Source organism: Macrosteles quadrilineatus, unplaced genomic scaffold (genome assembly GCF_028750875.1).
Source record: "Macrosteles quadrilineatus isolate MER2022 unplaced genomic scaffold, UCM_ALF_1.0 Scaffold_3__2_contigs__length_128488019, whole genome shotgun sequence".
Taxonomy (NCBI): domain Eukaryota; kingdom Metazoa; phylum Arthropoda; class Insecta; order Hemiptera; family Cicadellidae; genus Macrosteles; species Macrosteles quadrilineatus.
The window spans coordinates 27,826,485-27,852,495 of record NW_026542596.1 but is presented as its reverse complement, the minus strand read 5'-3'; the positions used below and the strand labels follow the sequence as shown (position 1 = coordinate 27,852,495).

Here is a 26,011-nt window from a genome sequence, read left to right as displayed (position 1 = left end):
TCGTCTGTGGATTGTGGAATTGCGGTTGTTTCTGCTTTGGGGATATCTAACCCATACAGTATCCTAAAGGTTATTTGAAGTACCTAGAGTAGGTTGAATAATAGGGATATTCCAAGTCCAAATATTATCATAATATTCAGCTCAATTAAGTTGGTAAGTAAACTGGCATCTATAAAATATAATCGTTAATAAAAAATAAAATACAGAGGTTTGTATAATTTAACCGGGTTGCTTCTGTAGTGAAAGAGGCAGTAAGCCCAAAGTGTTTTTGCTTGATGACCAAAACTACATACATGCTAAGACATTTCCTATGACACCTTGGACGTGGTGATAGCTGGTAGCACCACACCACCGCTCCAAAACAGTTATGACACAAATATTCCTAGCATATTAAATATATAGAGATTTAAGTAGGCCTATTGTTCTATGCCTGATGGTTACTGGGAATATCCCTAAAAAGTGTAAATTAAAATTCCCATGTTATTCTTTATTGAGAAAAAGACAGACTGTTTTAGTTTGCTTGTTTATGGGTATTACTCATTATAATTGAATTTGGCATATTTGTTTATTCCATCTCATACTAGGCCTAATTTCATCAAAAAACACACCTTATAAGTTAACCTTCTCTATAGCAGCAAACCTTAGGCTACCTACTCATTCAAATTAATGTTATTTATAACTAGCAGAGTACCCGTTCTTCGTACGGGGTTGGCATATAAGTGTAAAATGCTTAACTTATTGCAGTTATACTCTAACTTAGCGTTTGCAAAGGGGAAGGACACAGTTTGATAAAATTTGCTTCTTTAAATTTATGGTATACTATAGTATTTCACATCTCTACCATAGTCATAATGTTCTACCACTTCACCTAAACAATAGAGAAAAATGAATTATTAAAAATTCGCAAAATATCACAAATTATTCATGTGATTAAAAACATAAACATAACACACACCAAAAACAGCAATCCAAGACAAACCCTAGAACCATCATATTTTAACTAAAATGTTTCATACTAAACTACTAACATTTTACAAAAAACACCTTTTTACCCTACCTGTTGTAGCAAACCTAAGTACTCGTACAAAAAAAAATATGAGATTATCCGCTTCCCGTCCGGAGCATCAAAAACCATATGCAGATATATCCGTCACCCGTCCTTTATCACCAAAGACTTATGCGGATATATCCGTCACCCGTCCGGGAAGGGTTAATAAACCAGTATTTATTCACAAACAATTATATGTTTGTTGCCTTAAGCAGAATTAAACCTATGGAGTGGTTCAAATTATTTATTGAAAATAACATAAAAAAAGCACACAAAGACCATCAACAAACTGTTTTTTACACTAGATATGGTGTACAGGGATATCTATTCTGACACATAAATAATATATTTCTGAGTGTGTTTGGATATTAGAATAATTTGTTTTAAACATTATAGAGCTCTTTAGGGGCTTATGTCCCTACAAGCCACTAGTCTATATATTAATTTCATAAGGCGATTCTTTGCGTCAAAATTGTGGGCAAATGGGGTGTCGTAGAACGACGGGAGAGGGCTAAAATTAAAGGTCTCTACCCCGTGACGGCAGGAAAAACAGTGGAATTCACAAAATGTTAACCGAAATTTAGATATAGGCTAATGCAAAATGTTCTCCATAAGAATAGCATTGGAAGCCATTGACAGCTGATTTTTGTTTAGGCCTACTTTAATTTAGTTGATCGCTGAAATATGAATGCATACTCATGAGGTTAACATGGGGAACTACAGAGCCACTAGGGCGGAGCCCGAAAGGATTTTTGAGATAAGAATACGCCTATATGTTAAGGAATATGAGCTATCATCATGCCAAATTTTAGTCCAATCCGTCCATTAGTTAATGCGTTTGATTGAACTTCAAACAAACAAACTTTTACATTTATAATATTAGTAAGATATGATTAGGAAACAAATGTGACAATATTTAAGGAAATATTTCAGTGGAAATCCGACCATACAAATAGAAATTCGCCTAGTCTGCAGGTTTGCTGCGGTTGGGTATTTATATAGTCTTTCAGTATAATTTACAAATGTTAAATTTTGGATAGAAATCATAGGCCTAACTTACATTTAATTGCTGTCAATAATATTAAAATACTGATTGAAACTGTATCAGCAAACACTTGCCAAGCATAATTTGAATGCATGATTAAAATAGTGTTAAAAGTTGAATGAACTGTCAATCGTATCCCTTGTCATAGGTTGGACATCTTATCAAACTATTAGTTTGCAGACATTTCGGCTAAACTTAATTTGTTAAATAATATCAGAAATATGACACAGTTAAGAGTGTGACATAACAATTCGATCTACATTACTTTAAAATTACGATGCAAAAGATAAAATACTATCAGTAACGTGTAAACATTGAATTATTGTAGTGATGGTGAATTATTTTTATGTATTTTTTGGACTTGTGTTTTTTATTCCGATCTCTACAGTATCTAGAAGCTTATGGTGCGAAGGTAGGTTTATTTTTGATCAATTCTAGCTGTGGAACATAATGATTGGTTCTTAAATGTTTAATTGACAGTTGTACTGTATTGTTTCAATTATTTACTTCCTAAATAGTTTAGTCTGGAATTGTAAAAAAAAAAATAATAAAATTTTATTACAGTACCTACCGTAAGTTACTGTATTAAATAAACATACCGTAACAGTTTTGTGTGTAAAAGTTGCTGTTCGAAGAGGAAGGCTGTTTGAAGGCCTTTAAACTTTTCAGATGATTAAAAAAGACTGTGTTAAAAAATCATCTTTCATAACAGAATAAAATAGAAAAAAACAATCATAACCTACACCCCTTTTACCCCAAACTTAAATGAATGAATGAAAATAGGGCCGGTGGGGCACACGGAAGATTTCTCAGGTGCCGTTTGACGTCACTAACTGCTGACTGACGTCACTAACTGCTGCGTCTGAAGAAACAGACTATTTTATAATTTTCTATTATTAAATTAAACTGTCATAACCTAACCAAACTAACCAAACGTGCTGATAATGGAAAAATCGAATAAAGGTTTACTAATCTAAAAAATAGTTTTGTTCATAAAATAAAATTATAATTGCCTAAAGTTCAATTTTATAATTTTTTAATTATAAAATTAAACTGTCATAACCTAACCAAACCAACCAAACTTGCTGATATGAAAAAAATGTTGATAAAAAGTAAGTGCCGCCGGCGGGATTCGAACCCGAAACATTCAAATTATCAGCCCGCAACGCTATCCACTGCACCATCGAGACCGATAGCCTTAACCGTATCGTTGCGGTATTGGTGTTCCCTCAAAGTGACGTCAGCAGTTAGTGACGTCAAACGGCACCTGAGAAATCTTCCGTGTGCCATTTCGAAATAGGGCTGCTTGTGTAATGTAAGCAAATTTAGGACCACATGGGCCAACATAATTAACTTTAACCAAATATTCTGATTAGAAGTTATACAATTGTAAACAAAAATGTCAATACACTAGAGGGTTTCATCATCATTGAAATAAACTTGCAATAATTAATTAATTACTTCTCTTAATTTTTACTTTATGATAACTGTGAACCCCCATTGGGCAGAACCTTGAGTCATCATTTATGAATATGAATAAGTATAATGTTTTTCTGATGTGTTACAAGTCATTCATGCAAAATTTAAAATCTCAAAAACTTTACCAGTCCAGTCCTATTGAGAAATTACGTCTCAACAATAAACCATCTAAATCAATACAAAAATACATAATTTTTAAGTTTATAATGTAGTAGCTTTAGCTAAGTTTATAATAGACATTAGGCATATTTATATCTGTTAAGATTCAGGGGCGGCTCCAGAGGGCAGGCCAGGTAGGCCTGGGCCTACCCAAAACTTTGGTAGATTTTTCAAAATTATAAATAAGTAAAGAAATTTAAGAATATGTAAATAAAGGGAAAGCATTCAAACTAATTATTTTGCACATATTTTAATTCTCCCTTTTTGCTGGGAAAGTCCTTCAAGCCTGTCGTCCCCCGATCAAACTCTTTCTTGATCCTTGTCAGGCCTACCCAAAAAAATATTCCTGGAGCCGCCCTTGTTAAGATTTTGTGTAGGCATGTACACCTTAATTAGCACAAAATTCATTGGACATAGCAAATCAAATTCATTTTTATTTACTGTTTTTGTAGCCTACACATATTAAAAGATGATATTTTTTGATTCGTTACTTCAAATCAAATTTAGAGTTACATTCTTGCCTTTGTTGACCTGTCACACATTTAGATATTGTAAACACTCTTGGTAATCTGCCAAATGATTTCTCAACTGAAGAAGGTGCCAACTTTTGTTTATCTTTTAGAGCCTTGAGTGCCTCAATCAAGTTCATTTAAATAAAATATTAAAATTCATTGTAGTAGCCCCGGAACTGTAACAATGACTAATATTGGTTTTATATTATCTGTCGTCAGTTCCAAATTGTAACTTCCGTAGATGCTACATGTTTTGGCGAGCTGCCATTGTCAAGCATACAGTCGAGGAATGTACATTCAAAAATCCGCTTGTATAGCTTCGTTGTTGGTTTACACACATGACACTTAACACACGACACATAAATAAATAATACTTTTTGTTGGATAGGCCTATCATGGGTACGAAACATTGCCGTTACACGACCGGGAACAGACATATGAGTTCCCTATAGAGAAGTGGCTATTACCGTAGGTCTCATGGTAAGACCTAGGCCTGGAACCAATTTACTTTTTCTTTTTGATGTCCTTAGAGGCCAAAAACACTATTTGTTAAAATGTTCATCTTACTAATATTATAAATGTGAAAGTTTGTGTATTTGTTTGTTTGTTTGTGTGTTTGAAGTTCAATCACGCATAAACCACTGGACGGATTGGGCTGAAATTTGGCATGATGATAGCTTACATTCCCGATTAACATATAGGCATATTCTTATCTCAAAAATCCTTTCGGGCTCCGGCCCAATGGCTCTGTAATTCCCCAGGTTAACCTTTAAGGGAATTAAAGAATGTAGTCAGCTGTTTCTACTAAAAAAGTTGGTTCTATGATATGCAAAAGCATTAAAAAGTTATAAGATTTACCAGCAGGGTGCAGCACTATTACTTTTTTGCATTTATGTAAACAGCTAATTTGAACTAAGCAGCAACAAAAAACTATGATACGCAATGAGGACTGTCAAAGTAGGATTGTTTAAAGTTATATGTTTTTAATGTCACGAATAATTTATGATTTTTTGCGAATTTTTAATAATTTATTTTTCTTTATTGTTTGGGTGAAGTGGTAGAACATGGCTATATGGTAGATGTGTAATACCATAGTATACCGTAAATTTAAAGAAGCTAATTTTATCAAACTGTGTCCTCCCCCATTTCAAACGCAAAGCATAATTATAACTTGCAATAAGCATTTTAAACTTATGCCAACCCCCTACGAAGGACGGGTACTCTGCTAGTATAAGGATGTGTGCCAGTGAATGCGATAACTTAAATAATTTTTGTCTGATTTTGGTAAAATTTGGTTTGAAGGTGTAAGGCGAGATAACGTAAACTTGGAAGACTTCGCAAACCAGGATGATCGGACCATGGGAACGGGGTTTAACGGGGGGTTTTATGGGGTATAAATGGGTTTTTCTCAGTTTTTGTCTTAAAACACAAAATTTATCAATTTTTCTCCAGCCCTTTTTAAAGAGCTTAAAAAAAATTTTTGTATATCAAAGTGTTTTGTACGGTTATTGGTTTATGAAGAAAATTCAAAAATTGTTCATTTAAAATTCCCATGTTATTCTTATGGAGAATATTGTTAAATGTTGTAGTTGGCTTGTTTATGGATATATTTTGATCAAATTTGGCAGATTTATTTATTTTACACTAAGCTATTATTATTTTAATAAAAAACACACTTTATTAGTTTCCCTGTAGCAGCAAACCTAGGTAGGCCTACTCGTTAAACATAAATGTTCATTAAATAGATTTGTTAGATATCAATTTCATCTAGTATAGCATATTATTTTTATTTCAACGCATATTTTTCCATTGCCCTGAGCTTTGGCCGTTTATCTTTCTACCCATGTCCGGCCAATAAGAATGGAATTTCCCGACCTTTGTACTTTTCCATCGTACGATGTTCGGCCGCGGCACAGTCCGCTACTACTCCTCTCGAGATTAAGTCACTTTTTCATGCAGCAATACGCTCACCGCTATAACCGTTTTATCATATATTTCTCTTCAAATCAAGTTCAACCCTCACTAGGCCATAAAAGATCGTTTTGTTTTGCTTTTTATAACAAGAAGTGAGTTTTAAGTTATTTTTTCGTGTACATAAACTATTTCTAAAGACTTAAAAAAGTGTGCAGTGCAATCCCGGACAGGACGACATGACGCCAGCAGGTGGGGTACCCCAGCCGTGAACACCTTTCTACAACTACAAGGTCGGTGGAAATCTATTTTAAATATAATAGAAGCTGAAGTCAATCATTATAAAATTGAACTATTTTTAATCTCATTTAATATAAAACAATCTTTTGAAAATAAGCTAATTATTGCTGGGTAGGCCTAAGAGCTCATTGCTCACGTTTTTATTACATCACAAGATTAATTGAAAATCAATCCAGGCAATGGAAATTCACTTAGTCGGCAGGTTTGCTGCAGCGGAGGTATTTAGAAAATTATGACTCCCTGTTAACTTTAATATTCCCCTTGTTAGAGTTTTCCTCTAATGAATGGTATTTATCAACATTATTGTTAAGGGAAAATATTGTTTTGCCTTTAATAATAATGTTTTAAAACTGCCAATCTAACATGTTATAGACTACTCCGTTCAAAAAAAATCTAGGTGGTTTGAGGGGAAGCGCTATCATCCCTTCCACCTCACCCTAACTTTAAAACACAGCTGATCAGCTGATTTAACAAAAGTGGTGGTGGAACCGAGGACACCTTTCCCTTAAACTGCCTAAATATTGTGAACGGACTATAGTAAAGCCTATCATTATTCATTTCATATGTTCAAGGGATTCGTTTGGATTTCTCTCAGAAGTATTAGGCCTACATTTTTTGTACAAAATGTTCCAATTATTGATCTAAATTCTCACCAATTCTCTATTCTTTGTATACTCAATTGCAATGATTTCTCAACAGTGGTGTTAGTGTTGTGTTCAGTATGTGAAATTACCTTAGCATTGCATCATCTCTAAACCTAGTCTAAATTTTACTGTTGGATTACAGTCTGATGAAATATCTGGACAAAGTTAGTAGAAAGTGTGGTGGAGCTTTCCATTCCCAGTGTTAGTTATTCTTCTGCAATCTACCAGTCAGTGTACTGCAATTCTTAAGTGATAATAGTGTTTTATATTTGTTAAGGTTTTTTATAATTAATTTTGCATATTAGTTTAATCAACTAATCAACTTAAATCAAGTTGTATCTATCACGACTAAATAATTTACACTTTTATGAGACTAGCTTATATTTTGTAAAACACTTCTTAAATTGTATAAGATAATTTTGTGACAAGGCGTAAAAAAATGTGTGTGCACGCGCATCCCCCCCTCCTCTCCTCCAATCAGCCAAATTGTGACGTAGCGTGTGAGACACAGCGGAGCGGTCTTATGCAGGAAACGCTAGTCCACTGACGATTCCTCACAAATATTCCATTGAGAGAGTATTAAAGGAGGGCCTTTCCACCACTCACCATGTGACATCATCAATATGATTTAAAAACGTTCGTTCATAGCTAAAGCTAAGCCACAATAAAATAAAACGTCTGTGTCTGTAATAGTGTCGATTAAAATAAATTATATAAGTATTAGTGATCTTTCTCTACTAAAAGCCACGTACTTGATATTTTTTTAGTAACTATATCTAGGGTCTATACCATTATTATTTATATAACACCGTGCTGGTGTGGTGTATATAACAGAAAATACCTGGTGTTTACGCTTTTACAGAATACCATTGGATCTATTTCTTATAATTAATGTTTTTGGTTTATAAAACACTTCATTCTTTAACACTAATACCGAAACCCTACCCAGGCTGACGCTAACCGAAACCCCCGGTCGGTGAGATCCCATTTAAAAAATAATGGACCCCGCTTATAAACACACAAACTGAAACCCTGGGCCTGTGAGACCCCGCTTTAAAATACACTAACGCTGGGCTTCTGAGACGGGCATGTTATGAACAGACAACCTGTCAAGGTCATGGCACCCACGCAAAATGAACAAAAAAATATATCAACAGTTAGGGTAGGAAAATGTGGGAAGGTATTGGGGGAATGGAATCCCCCAAGTAAACAGTGTTGCCAACATGTGTTTTTGAAAATTCCCGTGGGCCTGTCAGACCGGGGTTTTGGTATAAGTGTTAAAGAAAGTTAAATATAAAATTACTAACCTCTTTATTAAAATAGCAGCCGCATCAGTGATCATATCTTTCAATTCCAGCAAAATTTGTAATGATATTACACACTCGCGGGTCGCGGCAACATTTGTGATGATTTCCCCTTGAACGCGACAATAGCCGTGCGTGATTGTCGCTTGTGATCGTAGCAACGCCATAATAATTGCAGTAACGTTATACATTATCTCAGCATCCATACATTTCGTGTTGTAAATACAATCTTGTCAATTTATTTGTAACTATTTATTTTCCTCTAAGGCTACTTAAATGAGAGTTTTTCAATTATATAAAACGTAGCTGCAAAAAAAGTATTATATTAAAAACTACTTGTATATGGTCACCTAAAAATATATTGCCTGTTAGGCAGCCACGGTATACACTGATTTACTGTTTTTCGATTAAAAAGTTCTCACTATTAAATGTTATATACTACCATCATTGAAAATACTATATAACACTATGACTATATTCAATATTGAATACAACACTGTATTGGATGTATAATGCAAAATAGTGTTATATTCAATGCTAATTCGTGAGGAATGTAATTCAAAAGTCTTTGGGATATTACAAGTAAACATATGATTTGGTAAAATAAAACACGTTCATCTTGCACGTGGCGTAGCTGCACAAACTGGACGAATTTACGCCGCGCTATGCACACACCTTTTATAACGCCTTGATTTTGTGATAGGCCTACTTTGTTACTTGTAAGAATTCAAATCTTTTATCACTCTAGTATTCAAAGTCAATGATAGTATTAAATTAATCAAAGGTGAAGTGATAAAAGTTAGAATGTTGATGCCTTGAAATATTGTTAATGAAACAGAACAGTATGATAGCGTTCAAACTCTCTTGGCGTTTAAAAATACCTCAAAAAGCGTTGCTACAAAAAAGAGTCTTTGGTCTCTCTTGTGGTTTATCAGATAAATTTGATGAAAAAAATATTCACTATTTTTAGAATTTTATTCTAGTTGATCTTTTTTGTGTTATTTCCTTTCCATAATTAGGTATTGCTATATTTTTCAAGATCTTTGTGCTTTTTTGCAGATTTATAAAATATATTTCAAAAGAAAAGATCAGTTTCTGACTAATTTTGTTATTTCCAGATTGCTTTCCTCCACCTATCCGGAAAATAGACATGGACGAAGAGAAGAAACGTTTTATAGAGCGGGGCTCTCACAAAGGGAAGGGGATCGCCGTGTTCACCAGTGGTGGCGACTCTCAAGGTAGGCTCACAGTTTACGTACCTTGAAAAATAAGGTCAATAGCATTGAAAACATGATTTATTGTTATACTAGTGTACATGTTGCTCGAATTCGAGCAATTGCAAAGTATTACAGGAGTTATTTCAAAATGAATAACAGTCATATTTACAATGAGTTTAAAAGAGTCAAACTCAAAGATTACCGGTGTGTAACTCATGGAGATACTCACGATGTAGGCCTATATAACAGTAATCAACATTTCCTGTAATTATTGTATCATATTTCATAACCTGGTATTGCTTTTTAATGTTTTATACAAACATTTCCTGACTTATAGCCATAAGGTTGTCCGTGTTTATCTTTGTTATTGATAAACCTAAAGCATTCCGGCCGTTTTCTCCTTCTCAAAATGCTTCGCTGTACAGGCAACACAGGTCATTGATAGAGGGCCAATTGAGAACGAAAAGTCGTTTTGGGGTAGTGTTAGGGTGCGCATTTGTAACCAATAGTTGAGATTGTCCAGGGTCAGGTGCTGACTGTGATGAGTTAAACCTATTACGCGCCACTGTTCTGTAGCTGCGGTCGTTATCACGAGTACGCCTCCTGTCTATGTTTCGTTGTCGACGCGTCGGAGGCATTTAAAAGAAAAAAACAACAAATAAACAAATTATAGCTACACAAAACAACGATAAATGCACAAATTTAAGATACAACCATACTAACACGGTCCGTCTTAGAGGTTATGTTGACACAAACTCAAGTAGTAAATAAATGTACTCAATGTGTTTCATTGAATTGAAAAATAAATAACAGCCGTCCACGACAATCCAGCTCAAGCTACAGCAAATTTGCAGCTAAACTTGGATGAAATTTCTCATTGATTTAAAACATGGAGGTTCAAAATTAATGAAAATAAATCAGCACACATTACTTTTACCTTAAATCAGGCTACATGTCCTCCAGTATCCATGAACAATATTCACCTCCCTCAAGTAACGGAAATAAAATACTTGGGCATGCACTTAGATGCAAAGCTTAATTGGAAGGCACATATCTGGACTAAAAGGCAACAACTAAATTTAAAAACAACTAAACTTAATTGGCTTCTTGGATCTAAATCAAAACTCAGTACACAAAATAAATTGTTACTGTACAAAACAGTTTTAAAACCAATTTGGACTTATGGTATTCAGCTTTGGGGATCAGCAAGTACCTCAAACATTGAAATTATTCAACGTTACCAATCAAAATTATTACGTAAAATTGTCAACGCTCCTTGGTTTGTTACCAACAGAACACTTCACAATGATCTTCAAATTCGAACAGTAAAAGAAGAAATTACAAAATATAGTGAAAAATACATTATAAAATTGGAAAATCATTCAAATCATCTTGCACTTAATTTATTGGACAATCACAACACCATTTACAGACTGAAGCGACATACGATATTGGACCTACCATTCAGATTCGGCTAAGTGTTATCAAAATTCTCTTTGTTTGCTAGTGTTGACGGTGGTCAATCACTAGCTCATATTCTTCAAGTTATTTTTGTATGTATTACTATTTATATCATTTGCTTATTGTTCAACTTGAACAGATTGTAAATTAAATAAAGTTAAAAAAAAAAAAAAAAAAAATTAAATTATACAGCTGATCAAAATGTAAACAATTATGTTCTTCATAAGGATAACATGAAAACTTTCAAAGCCACTGGGGCAGAGCCCAAGGCACTTAAAAAAGAATGTAAGGCCAGTTTGCAAATCTACGCGACACGGTCTTTCCAATGAGACGTCAATGGATGAAATCGGTTAAGAAATGGCGGAGGAGTTCAACCGACAAAGTTTCATGTAGCGTATTAATTATATAGATTTAGTTTTTATTGTCTCTTAGTTATTGCATATTATTGGTTCTTAATTTAATCATAAGATAAGAATGCCCTTTTACCTTAAATGATATGCCATATTTGGAACCTCCCAGTCCTAGAACAATTGTATCATGGATTTTAATAAACTAGATCAGATTAGCCAAATATAAACAATTAACTGTCTAATATTACTTTTGTCTTCTGGCTCTGTTTGAGTATGGTACTGTACAAATTTTAGGTTTTAAAATTAGCGTAATACATTTTAGGTATGAATGCTGCTGTGAGAGCAGTTGTGCGAATGGGGATATATCTTGGATGCAAGGTGTTCTTCATCAAAGAAGGCTACCAAGGAATGGTGGATGGAGGGCCAAATATAGTTGAGGCTAACTGGTCTTCTGTTTCCTCAATCATTCATAAGGTAAGATTGGATGAGTTTTGGATCTACTGTTTGTGTTATGACTTGTTATCATATTTAGGCCTAGGCCAACTTAGAGTATAGAATTCCTTTACACTACCATAATACCACATTCATGAAAGAAGATAAGTGTAGGATGAAGGTAAATAAGTAAACCACATTGGCAAACATTTTTACCATGGATAAAGTAAAATTAAATTAAGGTTTAAAAAAATTGATTGAATGAAATTGTGACGCCTGAAAAAGATTAAAGATTTAATATTTGTATGGTCGAATGAAAATATTGTTGATATGAAAATATAAGTAGAACTGAAACTTATTGGCTGTTCCCTGCTTGCTATTCCTCATCATCCCTATCATTGCCTTTCTCTAAGGAAATTGTTAAATTGCAGAACACAAAGCAGCAAAAAAATATGTAGCATCAGTATTTTTTTATATACAAATTTATATTATAATACATATTTTTTTTCAAGTCTGGGAATGCTGTTTAGTATCCTACTGCTTCAAATAAAACTGTTGATGCAATAATACTATGAATAGAGCCTGAATTTTGGAAAGATTCAGCCAAAATAACTCATTCTCATTTCACTTTCCTTTATGTAGTGGGATCCATTAACTCCACGAATAAGTTTCCTTACTCTGATACCCGTCCTTTTAAATTTGTGAATCTATATTGCTTGAGTTGGGAATAACAAGTCAATGGTAAAAGGCAAACTTGAACTTTATTTTCAAAATTAAATTACAATCAATTTTTCAAAGATTATTAAGTGATTCTAGACCCACAAGCCATTTGTATTGGGCATACATTTCTCTTTATCAGCATTCCAATGATAAAAAAGTGGCATTTAATTCAATGAGTTTTTGAAGATTTTCTTCCCCAAATTGGTTTATTAATTGACAAAGCTCGAATCTAATCGAAGCTGCAGATTCAACAATGATTCTGATCACTCATTTTATTATCTCCTAGACTGTTTTAGTAACATAGATGTAGCAATAAAAGACAATGAACAAAATGAAATGAGAAGCCTAAATCCATTATGAATAAAAAAAACAAGTTAAAAAATAATTCTTAATTTTAAACAAAATATATAATTCACAATTCTTTATTAATTTATTTGTGTATTTTCTATGTATTTTCCTTGTAACTCTGCAACAATGGGGTTATCCAAACTATCCTTGTTAAGTGCCTAATTGATATTGTGCCTAATTGATTTGGTAATCAGTAGTATGCACAGAATATTTGAGAGCATCTAGGACTCTGATGATTAGCAATTAAATTGGTAAATAAACCAAATGATATTTTCTTGTAGGTTATAAATAAAATATTGAGAATATTTCTATAGAAAGATTCAATAAAAACCTACATTTATTCAATAGATTTATAAGAAAACACTGTATCTTTAATTTATAAAACACTTTTGTACTAAAAACTGCATGATTTAGTAAAAAGTAACTGAAAAATGTGGACTGGTAAAATCTCAGTGGTAAGTCAAAATAACCAATTGATGACCATATTCAACAAAAGGTTGGGAGTAACAATACCAGAGTTTGGACTGTTCCCTTACAGTAATATAACAAATGCCAATCATATTGATAAACACAAAATATTAAAAAAATCTACCAAACTCGTCGATCAGCAATAAAGTGTTATGATTGATCATAGATTCATAAGGGTTTAAAAACCGAGTAAACCAGGTTTAGAAGGAAAGATTGTAAAAGTCAAACTAATTAGAGCTAGGCGCTAGGCCTATGCATATACTTACAGAGATTAAAATTTTCAAAGTTAACATCAAAAGTAAAAAAATTAAACATAATTTACATTACTTTTTCCATGTGCTTTTTATAGGGAGGAACTGTCATTGGGTCTGCCCGTTGTGCTGATTTCCGAGAACGCAGTGGGCGTGAGAAGGCAGCAAAAAACTTGATTGAGAAAGGAATTACAAACCTGGTTGTGATTGGAGGAGACGGGTCTCTCACTGGTGCAAATCTGTTCCGTCAAGAATGGCCAAGTCTGCTGGACTCATTGCTGGAAAGCGGTTAGTATTTAATGGTTGTTTTCAAACATTTTTCAAATTTATTGGTTAATATTTTGTTATTAAAGCGCAAAATTATATTTGAATATAGTTAGCTATTTGTATTTGTAATGTTCTTGGCGATGCCAATTCTTAGATGCTTAGGCTTAAATGCTTAAAGGTAAATAAACTTCTCATTCTCAATGAAAGATGTCTTCTAACACTTTTTAATGTACCTACGTATTTGTAATATGGTAATACTGTAAGATTTACAGGATGGTAAATGTATAAAATTTACTATTGAGATCACTATATAACAAGTTACAATGGCTACCCTTTGTAAATCTACCATCTTGTAAATGTTAACAGTAAAAGTGTAGAAACATGAACAAGTATCAGAAGACATGCTTTATTATACTCCTGCAGACTTATAAAAGAGTGATGAGTCAGTTTTTACACTAGTCTGTTAAATTTCAAAGGATGTTTCAACGATTCAAATTTCATTGTGTCCAATCAATTTTCAGTTATACCACAAGTTGAGTATTAAAAATTGTGTGAAAATATTGACATATTTTTTTCTTGAGTAATTCTCTATATTAAAAATACCAACCATACCTCTTAAAATTTAAAATGTTAATCTATTTATTTTTTGGAAACTATAAATGAATATAAAACAGAGTACAGCAAAAAACCATGCCATGCAAGTTTTCATCGTAATTTTTCCGCCTTGTGATTTATTATGTACCATGGGATTCAGACGTTGAACATTAACAGACACTTCTATTTAGGTACAGTGCATGCAAGGCAACTGTGACCTGATATCAGTACAAGTTAAAGATAACAACATTGACTTTGTGAAGTAACAGTTTCAATTATCAGTTTCATTGGGCAATGTCAAGAGTAGACTGACATTAGAGTTCAAAGACTGTGTTGTTTCTTTTGCTCATAAATTCCTAGTTTGAACATGTGAAAATTGCATGAAAATTTTTAAGGATTATAAATCAATGAACTAACTAGCCTATCTGATTTGTTGCCTTATTCTAATTTGAAATATTACTTTGTCTTTGAAAGTACGGTATTTATGCATATATGCCAAAGATTTTGGTATACCAGTAAGATTAAAACAACGTTTTAAATGGCCTATGCCATTCATTTAAAATTCCCTAATGTTCAATTAAATAAACGGTATCAGCAATCTGACACACTGTTTCTCCCATTAGCTTGTCAACAACCTTTATCATGGGTAAGCAATGAGAGTAACTATAATTTTTACATTTTCGCACTATTTTGTTTAGAATTATAATAACCATAATAGAAAAACTTCAAAAATCAAAATTATGTTTTTTTAAATCAGATTTTCCGCTTTTCATGGGGTTTTATGGGAAAATAATTTAAGTTACAATAATTTTTAAACCATAATTTTTACAGGAATGGGGGGTTGCACTATTTGTAAAAAAAAATAATGTAGCAAGTGTTCAGCAAACTGTGCCTTAACCCTTTGCGGTTGAATCATGAGTATAGGTCGTCGCCCGTCATTTTCCAGACTGCTCAAAATGGCAACATATACTCACAAAAAAAAAATCAACCTAAACAAAAAATTAAAAAAATAAAAAAGTTACCTTTGCGATCGAATGGCGGGTATAGGTCGCCGTGCGCCATTTTCCCGACTGCTCGAATGGCGACCTATGCTCGCAGAAAAAATAAAAAAATCTACCTCAAAAAGGCTATAATGTTTATACACTCTTATAGGTGAAATCACAAAGGAACAGAGGGAAAAGTACAAGTACCTACATATAGCCGGTCTGGTCGGCTCTATAGACAACGACTTCTGTGGGACTGACATGACGATAGGTACAGACTCCGCGTTGCACAGGATCATCGAGGCCATCGACGCCATCGTCTCCACTGCGTACTCTCATCAACGCACCTTTATCATGGAGGTCATGGGCCGCCATTGTGGGTAAGATTAGCATCTCTTGGCAGTTGGCACTAAAATATTACATGAATAAATTTGAGATATATACTCTTTAAAATATACTCTTTCATTGTAGTTGAGATTGTTAAAAATTTAGGTTGTAAATTTTTTGTTGAATATATTTTTAATCACTAAGTTCCAGTTTTGTGGAACTCTTTAAATGAATCTACAGAATGGTTATTTAAAAGGTTCTTACACCTTTAAAGCTTCATACAATGTCCCTAGAAGTGATTGTAACTTAAGATTACAGTATTGCTCGGGCTTTTGTTTATTTATTTTTTTTATGGGATTGAGTTGGTCAGCATACTTGAGGTAATTGGAGCCCAGAGGCCTTAATTAAACAAAATAAATAAATGCACACAACATGACACTGATTGAATACCTCGAGCCATTCTTCTGTCTACTCTAAAAAAAGTCCTATACTTGGACAAATTTTTTTACAATTTTTTTGTGAGCCACTTTTACATTCTAGGACGTAGGCTCTAGCCAGGAACCAATTTACACATTACTTTAAGCTAAACCTAGAGGGTTACGGTATTATTACTTAAATAAAATTCATTACTCACTAGTGTAAAGCGGGACGAAAACCTGGGACCCAAGGGACCAGCTTGTTCGAAATTTTAGTATTATGTTTTATGCATTTTTGTGTTTTTAAGCCTCTGGGCTCTTAATTTTGTTTGGTAAACTACCTGTATCCCTTAGCCCTTATGGCGAGGACTATTTAATTAAAGTGTAGAAAGGGAGTTGACCTCTTTGTTTGAATTTTCTCATATCTTATTTTGCTCTAGTCCTACCACATGAGGAGGTTGTACCGGTTTGCATATATTCTAATTATTCTAAACTTAAGTTTTCAGGTTTGGCGTGGTGTAGGATGTTGTTTATCTCTTATATATTGCTCACTTACAATTTTTATTTTATTTGCACACTTGATTTTGGTTTCTTTTCTGTTCTATTACTAAGCTTTTATAATTTTGCAGCTTAACTTTTTCTACCTTACAACAATCAAGCCTATAACACTTCTTGCAACAGTTAAAATTTGATTGAAATATCACTCCTGTTTATCTCAAAACTTAAAATGTCCATTGAAATAACGGAACTTCTTTAAAATGGTATTGTGAATAAAAAAATTAATTATTAATTTAAATTAATTGAAATATCCGTGGTCTGTTATGATTACATGAATATTGAGCTTAATTCTTCTTTCTGTTTATTTAATTAGGTCAAGCCTACATGCTTTAATAAATTATATTTCAGACTATCAGGGCTGTAAAAGTATAAAATAAATAAATAAATATATATATATATTAAAAATGTATTTTATGGTCAAAACCAATGTCCTATTTTTCATTTTTAGAACCAGCCAAATTATGAGTAAAATAAGACCGCTGTATTAGTAGGTACCAAAGTGCTACATAAAAAAAAAAATATAAAAATAAAGTGAAAAACTCCACAACATATCCTATTAAGATAGATGAATGTTAATTTAATGTTTGTAAGAGAGTGATTAAGTTCCAAAAATGTCCCCTAATTGTTAGCCATGTGGATGTTTCGGCTGATGGACGGATGGTAATCAATACTGTTGTTGTGGAGGTACCTGGCCATCGTGACGGCTCTCACAAGTGAAGCCGATTACGTGTTTATCCCGGAGATGCCTCCTCCATTGGACTGGCCGACTAAGCTCTGCAGCAAACTCGAGCAGGCAAGACTAACGTTCCGTCCTGTCTTGCCGACTAATCAGTAATCGTTTGGTGTATGTCAGTTGTCAACTCACCCACTACCAGTCCCGCTGAATGACGCGGTTCATTAACCTCACAACCATTGGCTGTTTCCTTATCATCGTTTTGGTTTTATGTAGATTGAGGGAAACGGTGGAGTTTAACTTGGGACAAATGGACTTAACCTTGGTTAATTCTAATTCATGTATGGTGGGTTGAGCTGTATTGGCTATGATTGATGTAAAAGTTTGGGACATTTGTAAAACATTGCTTTGATATTGGAAAACTCACAAGGACCAATTGAAAATTAACAACTACCTAATGCAGTAAATAAGAATACTGTTGAACAAAATATCGTGTTTATATTAAACAAAAATTAACTGAAACATTTTTGTTGTTATTGTTACCAAAGTATACTAAAGAGGCTTTCACCTTTTTTACCTTACTCCCAACTGACTATTGGAGCAATCCGAGCATCTTTCTACTAACACACAGCTTTGTACAGGTTTCTGTGATACAGCACACTGCCCAAATATATTTACCTGCAGACTCGATACAATCATATTTTTATCCTCATCCAACATCAGTTTACATTATTAATAAATCATTAGTCCTACCTCATTTTCTGGGTCAAGATTGTGGTTTTTGTATTTGAGACAGAATTATGATTTCATAACCATTTCTGAATTTGCTTATACAAACACATTGGGACGTTGGCTCTCATGATACTGCATTTTCACTAGGAGTCATTCTTAAATCAGCTTTTTAAGTACTTTGGCATGTAAGGCTGAACACGTACTAAAATGAGCAAAACATTGTAACCAGACATTTAACCACTCAAATGGGTTTCCGGCGTTTTCATTGTTGTTTATTATAGAATTACTCAGTATCTATCTAGATTAACCAAAAAAGTTATAGCTGGTGTTTGAGGTCAGAAAATATTTAGTAAAAAATATCCTACAGTTTTCTTTGTTCTGTTTATGAAATATTTTAATAACTTTGATGACACATGGAACATTTAGAATTCTTAAACCCTTTTAATAAACTGCTTTTCTTGACAGTTATTACTAAAAAAATAAAAATACTTATTTGGGTTGCTGAATTCACAATTTACTCCATTAACAAAAATGCTATGATGTGTTCTGTTGCTTTGCTTGTTCCACCTTCACCAGCCAAACCCTGAAGGTATTGCAACTTGTCTAAGCAACTTGTCTACATATCTAGGCATGTCTCTACTTGTCTGTGTCTGCCCAGGAATGTCCTAAATTGTCTACATATGCCTAGGCATGTTTTTTGCTAGACTTGTTATGGCTTTACGTGGATATCCAAACATGCGATAACTTATCGTCACTTGCCCAGACATATTGTAGCTTGATTGCGCATGCACAGACATGTAGAGTAGAATCTTTTTAGACCCGTTCAATTTGTCTATGAATGCCTAGACATGTAGTGACTTACCTAGACAAGCTGCAACAGTTGTATGTGCTTCTAACATTGACCATGCCTGTGTGAGTGTAGGTACCTTGCATTAGTAGCTGCCTTAACCAGTGAAGCAGACTTTGTCTTTATACCTGAGTGGCCACCTGAAAGAGACTGGGCCAACAAGATGTGTAAAAAGTTATTACAGGCAAGACGCTATTTAGATAGTTTTAGTTTTTTTGCCACTTGGTAGTACAATGTGTGTAAATAACTGTAGTTTAATTTGAACATCTCAAAATATACCAGTTGTGGTTCAATGGCAGCAGTTACAATGTGTGTGTGTGTGTTTAGTAGTAATATTTTCTTGCGTAAAATTTGTATCCGATTTTAAAATAAAAATAATGAAATTAAAACCATTATTATTACATTTTTTGGTAGTGATTGTTTTAAATATTTTATTTTAACATCTTTAAGGAAATTCAAACTGTGACAAAATGAAAAAAAATGTACATGGACATAGTGTTTGCATCTGTGTCTTTAACAAATCCAAACTAATTCACAAATTTGAGTAATGCCATAATTTGATCATGAGTAGTTAAGTGTTTTTTTAACTTAATTTGATACTGCCATTGAGGATTAACAATCAAGAGGGACAAGCAATGCAATAGATTATGAGTGTTTTTTGTCATTTAGAGGCTAGTAACTCATAGTAATAGTAACTCAGATGCTCTAATTCATGATGCTCAGATTAACTTTCAGAAGGTTGTTCACTGGTTCACAGTAAATGGTCTATATATTAACGAGGATAAAACAAAAAGAATGTTGGTGTCCTTAAACAATGAAATGTGTAATGTTGATTGTTCTGATAGTGTAAAGCTGCTTGGAGTAATTATAGATAGTAAATTAAAGTGGAAAGACCATATAGATTTTGTGTGTAAAAAATTGTCTAGAGTAATTTGTTTGTTGAGTAATTTAAAGAGATTTGTTTCTGTTACATACCTTAGGATGGCATACTTTGCTTATTTTGAGAGTATTTTGAGATATGGTCTTATCATTTGGGGAAACGGTATAGGCATTAATAGAGTTTTAATTAAGCAGAAAAGAATTATTAGAATATTGGCAAATGAATCAAAGTCAGAACACTGCAGACCTTTGTTTTTACAAACTGGTATTTTAACTGTGATAAATCTGTATATATTTGAAGTCATTAGAAATTTAAGAAAAAATATTGATAATTTTAGATTAAGATGTGATGTTCATGAATATAATACTAGATTTAGGGACAAAATAGATATTACTAGATGTAGGTTAGGTAAGGCACAAAAATATCATGATTATTTGGCTGTGATATTATACAATAAATTACCAACTTGCCTAGTCAATTTAGAGTCTGATAAAATGTTTCTAACTAAATTTTACAAATGGCTACAGGAAAATCCCATGTACTCGGTGGATGAATACTTTGAGCGAGAAATTGTGATAGTTTAGGCTTGTTTTGTTATTTTGTTCTGAAATGTTTATAATTGTTTTGTCTTTAAATTATTTATGATTCATGTTTGTTTAATAGTCCTTAAGCCAATACCACACAGTACCTGACTCGCCATAATTTCTTAATTTCTTATTTTATGTAGCTAACTTATTAGGCCTATTATTAAAATTGACAAGACCTATTGTATTTTGTATTTACTTAACGGTCAATAAAATGTCTTATTGTCTTATTGTCTAGTAATGTCTAGTTTCTTCCAAAAATGCAAATATATAAATTACACTCTCCAACCCTAAAAAGTAATTTAAGTCTTATTTGGAAGTAAATATCTTATTTGTGATTAAAAGTACAAAAATGTAAGATGAACAATTTCTGACATTTCCATTGCAGCTCAGAGCCTTTCCAATTTTATATTCTTGATGTGATTGTGGATTTTAAGTGAGAATTCTGTTACTTGTCCTCAAATTTGTTTGGTTTAAGTATGTGTATTCTATCACTAGTTTTAACAATCTTCATTTTATGCTAGAGAAATGTAAATAATTTCCCTTATGATAAACATTCAACAATTCTCCAACAATATACAACTAAAAGTTGTTAGACTTCTAACTTAACAAAACAAATCAATTTATTGGGAAATATTAACAACCACCAAGTGGAATGGTCTAAAACATACAGGGTGACAAAAAAGTCTGGAAACGGCTTAGTATCTTTTTAACTAAATCCGTTATAGAATTCAAACCTTTCACATCAACGTATGTGTATGAAAACTACTTTTTCCAAGAATTACCATTTTTTCACCTTCATCAGGGGACGGCCCATGAGGAGTACTGCCACAGATGAACCTTTTGAGACGCAGTTTCCGGCAATGAACTCCACTTGACCAGCTCTTTAAAATGATATGCATATCAACCTATGCTTACATTAAAGATTATGTACCTACTCCTCATGGGCCGTCCCCTGGTGAAGATAAAAAAATGGTAATGCTTGCAAAAAGTAGTTTTCATACATATAAGTTGATGTGAAAGGTTTGAATTTTCTAACGGATTTAGTTAAAAAGATAAGTCGTTTCCAGACTTTTTTTGTCACCCTGTATATGTTAAATGGTCACCAGGGGTGCCCATCCCCCCGAAAGCCCAAGTCGCAGAATCCCCCTGAATGTGTTGTTTACCCGTTTATAACCCATGCCATAAGGTCCCGGTGCATCTCCCCAAACGAGTGGGGGGATATAATATATCAGTTACAATTTACTGCTTTGTATTTAAAGGAAAGCAGAGTGGCTGGGTAGGATTCATGTTGATAGTTTTGAGTGTTGATAGTTGTGAGGGATAGACTTAAGATAGCTTACCAGTTAACTGAGAAAATTAGGGCATAGAAACTACATTTTTGCAAATGTAGAAAGAAATTAAAACCATTAATATTAAATTTTTTGGTAGTGATTGTTTTAAATATTTTACCTAACCCGCCATGTTAAACTTCCCTATCCCAAGCGTGATGTATACAACTTCTTTACTTCTCGAGTGATGTAAAGTTGAAAAAAACTCTCTCGGTGAGGTAATAAAACCCATTTAAATAACATTGAGTGCTTAACTTTAAAAATATACCTCTATGGAGCCAATGACGTTCAACGCTAGAAATCAGCTTACATACACCTGCGTGATGTAAAAACGCTCTTACTACACTTGTAATGTAAATAGCTATTAACATCTTTAAGTAAATTCAATATTCAGTATGAACTTCATATATATATATATATATATATATATATATAAAGTTGAAAAAATTGTGTTTTAGGGAATTTCCCACATAGGGAATAAGCTATTATTTTAGGTCTCATGGTAAAACCTGGACCCGGGTCCAATTTAATTTTTTGTTTTGATGTCCCCAGAGGCTAAAAACACAATCTGTTCAAATTCATATATTTACGGGGAACGGGAAATTCGGTTAAAAACAATTTTTTTTAACTTTTTCCTCCCTTCCTCCCCAAACCTGAAGCTCAAAATGGTGTAACTTATTACCATACCGGGGACTATATTGAACAGTTCGGAGTCAAAAGTTAGCTTTCACTTTGGATGTTGACGTTAAGGTAGGTTGCATTGCACCGTACACTTGGCAAGGATTTGTTATCATTAACAAAAATTATGTACGAGTCCGAAGGTGTAAATCCACATAAACATATTTATTATTTTAATAGCCATAATTAAATATTGTATATAATAATAAAATGTTAAATGGGATTGTGATTGCATGATTACACCAGTAATAAATTAAGGTTGCCGTAAAAAATTATCTGATAAATCTTTTATGTGCGATTAACCAACTACTCGGCTGGAATCTCCCCCAAAATCCTAACAACCTCAAAATCTCCACCCCCTAAAAGTCTGCTGATGGCGCAACTTTCAAACCCCCCTGTGGGCACCCCTGATGGTCACTGTAACCAGGTTTTAACTGCAAGAAAATTAAACAATTATGTCACTGTAATAATGTTTCCAATTAGTTTTTTATATGCTATTGTGCTTTGATCAACCAGGAAAGAGCAGCAGGGCAGCGACTCAACATTATCATCGTAGCGGAAGGGGCAATAGATAGAGACGGAGTTCCTATCACAGCTGAGAAAGTCAGGCAAGTCGTTGTGGACAAGTTGAAGCAAGATACCCGAATCACCGTGTTGGGACACGTTCAACGAGGTGGCAGTCCTTCAGCATTTGACAGAGTTCTGGTAGGTGTTAGTCTACTTTTTGATTTGCAAAAAGTTGTTATCTTTTTTTCACAAAAGCAATTTTTTTTTCAATTGAATACAAATGCGTGGTTAAATTGTTAATGCAAGAAATACACAATACCTGCTCCTCAGATTTATTGTGTAACACCATTTGAAGTAGCTGTTGCCATGAAATATTCAATAATATAAAGATTTTTCTGATTTTCTAAGCATAATTTTAGTTTTTTTAATTGGTATATACTTTGGTTGACCAAAAGCATATTTTATTCAAAGCTTAGGAACAAAGCAGAATTAATTGTGATCCCAAATGAAACCTGTGTTAAATCAATTTGGAGACTGTCGGATTTAAACATCAGGACTTTAACTTATTATTATGCGCTTAAATAAATCTTTAATATTTGATACGGAGAACATCCTAGTAATTACCTCTTTAGGAGATAAGAGGTAAAAATAAGAAAAAATAAAATATTTATAACCCTTTGAAGCTGTATTTTTTTTTACTTTTTTAAATGCCATTATTTTTGGTTTTTTTTATCTCTTTAACACGATATGTATGTACATAACTAAAAAGAAAGCCAAAAAGAAAAATCCTTTTCCTCCTACTATTCACGAAGCCCTAGTGTAAAAATGCTGTTATGTGCAATCCCTATTAATCTCACAAATATTGTCAACTTCCACCCAAGGTGGACTATTTTAAGGTTTGCTCTAAGACTAACTAAGCAAAAAATGTATAAGCTTCGTATATATTACACACATACTGTAATAGCTGAGCTACCACGTCACCATAGGCCCACCAGTTCCGTACGCTAATGGGTTAAATCAAGCTGACATTGGTGCTGATGGCTAGTTCCCAGTTGTAACTAACTGCTGGTTTGTCACAGGGCTGCAGGATGGGTGCTGAGGCAGTCATGGCTCTGATGGAGGCTACCCCAGACACTGAGGCTTGTGTTGTGTCTCTAGATGGCAACCAGGCCGTCAGACTACCTCTCATGGAGTGTGTAGAGAGGACCAAAGCTGTGGCAAAGGCTATGGAAGACAAACAATGGGAACTAGCTGTCCAGCTCCGTGGAAGGTGATTAAGTGCATATCATCTACTTAAGCATAATTTCTTTGAGTGAGAGCTATTTTCCAAGTTTTGTTTGAAAGTCGGTGCCTCTAGTCGCGTGTGGACTACTCCAAAGCAGCAATGTCATGGGTCCGTGTCCTCGTGCCACTAATATACAGTACATACAGTTAATTATATTGTATGATCTCATCCCTTGCTTTGCTAAAGAAGTTCTGTGCACAAGCTTGGAAGTCTATCTAGCTTGCTAGCCTCTTAAAAAAACCCCTTTTTTATCAGATTTTTTGTTGGGTCCTAATGTAATGCGGTTAGATTCAGTTGTGTGCTTTCCAGGGGTCTGAAGTCGGTCTTAGATTTGAGAAAAAAAGATAGGTATAGGCTATTTAAGATATTTGATATATTTGAAGATAGATTTGAGATGGCTCAAATTGATATGATTGTCCCCCAGGGACCATACAGTCTGATAAAAGTTATTAACCAGTTTAAGATACGTTCATCATCACCATCTGGGGATTGCTTAGATTTCTCTAGTGGAAGTATGAGGGCCCTTTCACACGATGCCACTGGTTGCCCGCCACAGCTTTAAAATTATTAATGGGAGCTTTCACACGCAGCCACTGCAGTTGCCCGCCAGGACATAGTGGCCGTGCAGTGTCTCCTCTCGCAACTGCTAGTCGGAAACCGCAGTGGCGGCAACTCGTTGCGGGGCATTGAATTAAATGGGAGTTTTCACCCGAAGCAACCAGTAGCCGCCACCGTGGATGCTCGCGCAGCTACTATTTTGGTTAAGTTCACGTGCAAATTGCAGAAACAAACGCACTGTGGTAGTTGTTGAGTGTTTTTGTGTTGATTGTTGTTTGTGAAAATAAGGATCAGAAGAAAAATAAAGAGAACGTTACTGAAAAAGAAGAAAACAAAAGAAGAAAACAAAAGAAGAAGAACAGAATAAGAGACAAAATAACAGACAAAATAATAGTAGACTAAGTAAATACTGAAGATCTAATTTGCGAAATTGAAAAGTACCCGGCAATTTGGGATAGTACGCATGAGTCTTCGCCTTCTTTTCATTATCAACGCAAGAAGTAGGAGATGTTCGTTGTTTGGTAGCATATTTTAAACTACCATTGTACAGTGGCTGTAGTGGAGTGGCTTGTCAGTTGCCTGTACCATCCACTGCAGTTGCCCGGGCAGTGGCCGCCACCAGTGGCCTCGTGTGAAAGGGCCCTTACTGCTAGGATTTCTCTAGCAAGAGTGGGTACTGCTTGAATATCTCTAGCAGGAACAGGTACTGCTCGAATTTCTCCAGCAGCAACAGGTACTGCTCGGATTTCTCTAGGAGGAGTAGGTACTGCTCGGATTTGTCCAGCAGGAGTAGGTACTGCTCGGATTTGTCCAGCAGGAGTGGGTACTACTCAGATTGCTTTAGCAGGAGTGGGTATAGCTTGGATTTCTCTAGCAATGTTCTACTGTCCCTTGATTATAAACAAGACTAAATAGGATAAGTTGATTCTGCATTCGTCCGATATTGTCAATTTTTAATCAGCCTGACATATTTTTTGCAGCATGAAGATATATTTGTAACTTATCAAATGTTACAAAATTATTATGCCTTCATTTTGTTTATATTTTTTCCTCTTAGGTTAGTTTTGTAAATCTGTACAAAAGTTTTAAGTTTTTTGTAAAACACTTTAATTTGTTTGCTAAAATTTAACCTGTATTGCATT

The 26,011-nt window shown here is 34.0% G+C and overlaps 1 protein-coding gene across 4 annotated transcripts in view; it reads left to right on the top strand.

Annotated features, from left to right (window-relative positions):
* LOC128988345 (ATP-dependent 6-phosphofructokinase) overlaps positions 1–26,011 on the top strand; it is a 44,696-nt gene continuing 18,685 nt past the window's right edge. For 2 of the 4 annotated variants that reach the window (XM_054409552.1, XM_054409550.1), the window contains exons 1-8: positions 1–153; positions 9,521–9,640; positions 11,753–11,904; positions 13,748–13,937; positions 15,663–15,873; positions 19,122–19,230; positions 23,036–23,224; positions 24,106–24,296. In XM_054409552.1, coding sequence (XP_054265527.1) covers positions 9,553–9,640; positions 11,753–11,904; positions 13,748–13,937; positions 15,663–15,873; positions 19,122–19,230; positions 23,036–23,224; positions 24,106–24,296 — 1,130 coding nt within the window. In that variant the 5' untranslated portion in view covers positions 1–153; positions 9,521–9,552. Of the gene's footprint in view, positions 154–9,520; positions 9,641–11,752; positions 11,905–13,747; positions 13,938–15,662; positions 15,874–17,478; positions 17,588–19,121; positions 19,231–23,035; positions 23,225–24,105; positions 24,297–26,011 lie in introns of all 4 variants that reach the window. The other 2 variants (XM_054409551.1, XM_054409549.1) reach the window with 1 other exon arrangement.